The sequence below is a fragment of the Brassica napus genome, chromosome A4 (assembly GCF_020379485.1).
Source record: "Brassica napus cultivar Da-Ae chromosome A4, Da-Ae, whole genome shotgun sequence".
In the NCBI taxonomy this organism is placed as follows: domain Eukaryota; kingdom Viridiplantae; phylum Streptophyta; class Magnoliopsida; order Brassicales; family Brassicaceae; genus Brassica; species Brassica napus.
In genome coordinates, this window is record NC_063437.1 from 8,416,925 (window position 1) to 8,423,533 (window position 6,609).

Consider the following 6,609-nt stretch of genomic DNA (forward strand, 5'->3'; position numbering starts at 1 on the left):
ACATAAATATCTAATGAAAAACATATAACGACATGAACTCAAAAACCGATTATCGACTTCGTAATACGCGAGGTAAAATGAAATGGAAAATTGCAACAAAAACTTCCCGGTAAATATTTTGCAGAAAACACACCTCTGTTATCGCAATCAGTATCAAAATTTTCCAAAGAACGAAACCTGAATCTCTTTGCTCAATCGAATGGCAGCAAGCTTCGAGGAACCGGTTTATATAGATGGAGATAGATAGCGAGGTGAAACGCATAAATAAATACGGAAGTAAAGAAGACAATTGATTGATTATAAGTGGATCACAGTAACGGAGGCTTCATGAATGAACTCGAATTGGAGAAGACGAACTGAGAAACTGGCGGAGGAAAATATGATCGAAGAAGCCACGGGTGGTGGACTTTATTTTGGGCCATGACAAAATAATTTAGGGTTTAGGGTAAGAAACCCAACATTAAATCTCGACATGGGCTTAAATGACGTGGCGAAAATATTGTCTTAGTGGATTATTTAATCTGATGTGGACACCTTAGGTGTTGAGCTTATTCAACTTTTAGTATTGTATAGATTAGGACATTACATCGACTTTTGGAACATTTTTTGTATTCGCCATAATAAATTTATTTCAATATACAATATTTTTTTTGAATGAATATAAAATTATATTGTTTGTACATCAAGGGCAACTATAAGATGAAAACAAACTTAAACCATAAACTTATCCTTACAACCTTGTGCTAAACCAAAACTGGAAGAGCATTCGATTCTTTTGGCTGTTTGATCGTTGCAAAATACTGAGACGGTTCATGATGTTCCTGTCGATGATCTTGTGTAGAATTTGAATAGGAGTCGGTGTCTCACCGTGCAACCGTTTGTTCCGCTCACACCAGATCGTACAACATGAGCGGCTCATTTCTTAATTTCTTCATTTCTTCATTTCTTCACACCAGATCGTATAACATGATCGAATAGTATAACATAGTGAATATGCAAAAGTATTTATCTTCATTTCTTCGCCTTTCTTTTTTTATCATCCTCAATGTATAACATGATTTAATATATGAGGACGTACAACAATATTTATCCATGTCTTGGTGAAATTTATCGTCGTTGTCAATATAGAACACATGATCCACGTTGTTACATAATCGGCTCATCTCACTTGTGTCTGAAATTTGTATTCTCAATTTGATTATATGTCGTTTACTTAACAGTTAATTTTTGTTTGTCTAGTTTCATGTTTCTTCCAAGTTTATAAGTGTATATATTTACTGAAAACTTTATTGTTGGAAGATAGCTTAACAATATAACTAAAATACAAACGTACACGATAAAAAAAGTCAGCCATCACAACACATTTTTCCTTTAGATATCAAATGAACAACAATTTCAACACTCTTTGCAATACATTTCCCAAAACAAAAAAACGCAACAGGAGAATATGACATTCTCTCACCAACCAAACCGGAAAATAAAAAGACTAAACCGGTTTTCTCCAGTGGAAACCAAAAAAAAAAACGAAATGCATGGCAAATTCACTGATTAGTTCCAAACTTCCAAACGGTCCATTAATTACCTATTTACACACTTTTTATTCATTCCTTTCAAATGTTTTTACCGTTCATATAAATGACCATCGTCTTCCAAATCAGTTACTCCAAGCATCGCAAGATCAAGATGACATTTCATCTCGGATTTGGTCTGTTGCAACTGTGTGTAAGTGTCAATCATACTCGAAAGACTTGTATTAGTTTTCCTGCTTGAGTATGTTCTTGTCTCTAGTCCTCCTTCTCCACCTTTCAAGATTGTGACTATCTCTTCCATACCAGGCCTTCGAGACTCTTCATTGATCACACATGCCGCTGCAGCACGGATCATCAGCTCCATGTAAACCGAGTTTTTTCTTGTACATCTCAATCTCGGATCAAGTAGCTCTTCTATAGCTTCAATCCCTCTATCCAACAACGGTTTCGCCTATATACAAAAAAATAATAATAATTAAAGTCTTTTCCAATCAAAATTTTAGGACAAATATTATTAGTGTGATAAAGAAATGGTGAGACATACCCAAACAACTAAATTTCCTTCACCAGATGATCTTCTTGGTTCGATTGGTTTTCTACCGGTTAACAGCTCAAGCAACACAACACCAAAGGCATAAACATCGGTCTTGTCAGATATCTTACCATGTTGGAAATACTCTGGAGCCAGATATCTGCATAGCGGATTAGATCATTAAGAAGTGGGCTCTGGCTATAAATGAGAAAGAACAAAACTCGTGCATGGTAGGTTTCGATCTATACCCGAATGTGCCTTTCACGGTCTTGCAAAGGAAAGGAACAGAAGGTGCAGCGGTCCAAGTAGCTAACCCGAAATCACACAACTGTAACGAAAAATCAGCACAATACAATTATTATTTCAATAATCTAAATAACATCATTCATTCCCTAAAGAAAGACTTTGTCTTTACCTTTGGTATCTTCTTTGAGGAAAGAAGTATATTGGAGGGCTTGATATCTCGATGAACAACACACTGCTCTGTTCCATTATGCAAATAAGCAATCGCATCAGCGATCCCTAGTGCTACCTTGTACCTTGCTGACCAAGGCAAAGCGGCTTTCATGCCTTTCTTCTTCTTCTTATCTATTAATAAAAAAAAACAAAAACTAGCGTCAGTCTTTAAGATTAGCTTTGATCTATAAAGCAGCAAAGGAGATGGTGAAAACTTTTCTCTTACCGTGTAAATAGTGTTCAAGGCTACCACCTGAGACGTACTTGTAAACCAAGAACAAACCTTCTTCAGGATCTATACAGAAACCAAGAAGAGGCACAATGTTTGAGCTATGAAGAGAGCTTGCAATCATCAACTCTCTACAAAAAGATTTTGGGGACTCTTTGTCTTCTTTATCAAGCCTTTTGATCGCTAAAGCCGTTTTCCAAATTCCGATTTTACCCCTGAACACATAGCTACAAGCTCCTCTTCCCAACACTCTCCCTATAAAAAAAAGTCAAAAAAGTCAACACCTTTGGAGAACGTACTAAAGTTCAAGAACGTACCTTTGGAGAAATTACGAGTGGCGGCGACGATTTCGCCGTAGCTGAACCGGACCAAAGTGTTAGCTACCGGAGAGATACTCTTCTCCAGCGATCGAGCTCTCGTCCACGTCACTTCGTCTGTAGATTTCCCAGTTTCCTTTACTCCATTCTCCAGATTCACCATCAGAACCGTCGCGGAGCCACCGGAGACTGATAAATTCCGGCAAGAAGACGAAGCAGACAGCGAAGGCGCTTCTCCTCCTTTCATCTTCTCAAGCTCAGTTTGTGAGCAGAGGCTGAATCTAAACGAAGAATGAACAGAGTGAGGGTCGTGGTTTATATTCTCCGGAGCTGTTTCCGCCAAAAGCCACGCCTTGTTGTTATCTCCGCCGCTTCCACTGTTGTTGCCGGAGTTTTCTATTGAGCGTGGTCCAGCTGGAGGAGGAAGGAAACAAGCGAGACCCAGATCAAAGATCATCTTTTTCAAACGGGTCTTCAGTCCTTTCTCATTGGCGAGATCTGGAGAAGATGAAGAAGTGAGAATGGGGGCATTTAAGGAACTGCCCTGAAGATTTGTTTCTGGGTTTCGTGGATGAACAGACGCTCCTTCGTACAAACCCATTCTTTCTTTTTTTCTTCTAAGTAAGCAGATCTCAAGAAAAGAGCACAATTTACCCAGAGAAAAAAGTTTGATTCTTTGAAGCTTTGCTTGATGGAAGAGAAAGAGAATATATATTTTTCTCTCCAGTTTTGTTTTTCTTAGCAATGGTTAGGTTTATAAGTCGGAGCAAGATTAAATTAATATATGATTAGTGGTGGAAGGTGGAATCATTTTCTTTTTCCTATACCGTTAAGTTGTAGTTGTGATCTAGAGCAAGAAAAAACAGGAGAGGGGGGAATTATTAGGCATGATTAGAGGATTTTTAAAATAATTGAGTTTAAAATAATTGGGAGCGTTACAAAACAAATCAATGAGTGAGTATTAAATGTATAGAATAACAATGTAATATTTTAAAGATTGGGTCATATGGGTAAAGTTGTTTACTAATAATACTCAAAGGGGGACAAAAGCTGAGCCCACAAGGTTATGGTTCTGTGGATAATGGAGAAGGGAGTAACATTTAAAAAACATTATGTCAAAAAACCAACAAGTGTTGCTGTCAATATAAATAAACATATAGAGAAACTTCGTTATATAAATTTCGTGATATTCTCAATTTTAATAAAAACTTAATTATTGTTAATAGTTATTTAAAAAGTGAATATCAAGCATGGTTTAATAAAAACAAAATGGTGCCACATATTCTACAAGAGCATAGTATAGATGAACCCCAAATCTTAAACTTGGGTAATATATGCATGATAGATGAGTTTTGGACATCCACAACATAGTTTAACCGGTGTAGATGAACAGCTTAGGAATGCTTCAACTTATGGAGACACAAAATTACCTACGGTGAGAGTCTGCCTTACATTCAGAAGTGGAAACACTACGATGGGCGATGGAGAGTATACTTCAGCATTCGATATATGCCAGACCTTTGGGACAAACTACAAGAATTTGATCGCCATGATTAAAGAAGCCTCATGGTTGGCCAAACTTTGCAACAAAATTGGAGAGGATATAAATTCTGCAGATATGCTTTCCAGAATTCAAGATCATTCATATTCTACAAGCGTAAAATCATATTTCAGATTCTGTAACTAGGACTGCGAGGTCTTTCCATAAAGAACTTGGTTTTATTGATTGTTTTATTCCGGTCTTGTTATCCATGCCAAAATCTGAGTAATAGAATAGTCGTTCGTTGCAGAACAAAAAAAACTAATTATTCTCAATTTTAATAAAAACTAATTACCTCCTCTATATTATCTAATAAAGGATTCAAACTTGGTTCTTGGGCTTGTTGTACCTCATGCTCCTCTTATAACCAGGAGGTGTCCCGATTTAACCGTGTATAGGCTTGATTTGGTGTGAACCCATTGAAATGTATGGTTTTAAGTTGTGACTAGGCCGAATGCTCCAAATTAATGTACATCTCCCATGTCGCATATATTTTCAGTCCACTTGAATTATGGTCGATGACAGGGTTAACAACCTAACATACAACTTCAGATCTCTCACACCTCCATTTTCCAAAGATGATCTTGGTGGCATTACTGGGATCCATGGATCAAACCAAAATCGCGTATTAAAATCCAAGATCGTGTATCTCAACCCTTTTAAGAAGATAACTGGTCACCAGCATATTTTTCTAACCGTCTAGTTGCTGATTTTTATCATGTATACTTGAAGTATCTACCTTTAAGTACTCTAGCAAAAGTTATGTGGAGTGGTGCAAAATCTGCCATAATTGCTTTGGAGCAGTTCATGACTAAAAAAATTTAGGTCTCTATTTTCCCTACCACATCTCTCGACCGATTAACATATCTTATTTGAAGCCATTCAGTTTAGACCCTAGTTATTATACTTAGTTCTATAACATTAAGCAATTTTTCCTTTTAGTTTGATAATGATCTCTTGTGACAAAAGGAATCAAGACATAACATATGTGGGGGTAAACGTTGCGCCACTGATTTTATAGGAAAATATGCCTTGACAAAATAAATCAAGGGATAAATCTTGTCGACAAAGAATTGATGCAGTCATTCAGCCTATCTCTGATGAAGGCGAAGACATGTCTATTTGATACACATTATTTTGGAGAGATACATTACCATTCCCTTTATTTATGTATACCCAATGAGTTTTTGATTGCTTGTTTAAAGTCTGGCGGAACTTTGTTTCCAAAGAGAACACATGTTTGGCCATATTTCATTGTTGTTCGAAAGCAACCTCATATATAAAACTAATTCTCCTAAGTCCAGCAGGCTGCTATACATCATCTTTGCAAAAACTGAACTATCATCGGATGCTCAAAGTCTCGATAGTTAGCTTTCGGTCTTCCGGTCGAGAAGCAACGTCGATGGAGAGGTGTCTTTTTTGAGGATCGTTTCCTATTTGAAAGGTAACTTGATCTAGATGCGGAGTCTCGTTTGCTGTTCCTCGTAGGGATGCCAACTCCTACTCAGAAGGCACACACGAGCTACATGTTCCAGTGACAGTTATAGAAAAAAAGCTAGAAAATATGGCATACTGTTGGGCTCACTTGAGATATATTTATCCCTGAGAGTTTCCCTTCTACATATGCCCTTCTAATTTATAATATCAGTGTTTTTGTTAGAATAATAAAGAGAAGTGGAGATAGAGGGCCTCTTTGACGAAGTCCATGAGATGCCCTTCTATTCTTTTTGGCTTGTCATTCAGTAGTAATTTATTGTGTGATTGTTCATTGCAAGAGGTATGGGCATGGATTTAAACTTATTATTTTTATCGAATGATGAGAAAATCATAAGTGTTGGGGGTGTTATGCCACCTAAATGAAATGTGTCATTGCTAAATTTTCTCGGGGCTAGGGATCAGACTGTAGTGGTTGTATGGTTTCAGAATGATGCACTGTCAATAATGTGTGCAAATCATGTTAATCTTACCTAGTACTCTACATAATTGTCAGGGGTTCATGCAATACA

General features: G+C 37.0%; 1 protein-coding gene across 1 annotated transcript; it reads right to left on the reverse strand.

Moving 5' to 3' along the window:
• Positions 1–1,344: 1,344 nt before the first annotated feature.
• Positions 1,345–3,971, reverse strand: LOC106445881 (probable serine/threonine-protein kinase PBL7). The gene is made up of 6 exons (XM_013887522.3): positions 3,064–3,971; positions 2,744–3,001; positions 2,477–2,649; positions 2,310–2,389; positions 2,074–2,221; positions 1,345–1,980 (listed from the first exon to the last, which is right to left on the reverse strand). The coding sequence occupies exons 1-6, from the start codon at positions 3,662–3,664 to the stop codon at positions 1,621–1,623; spliced, it is 1,620 nt and encodes a 539-aa protein (XP_013742976.2). The 5' UTR covers positions 3,665–3,971; the 3' UTR covers positions 1,345–1,620.
• Between the last annotated feature and the right edge of the window lie 2,638 nt (positions 3,972–6,609).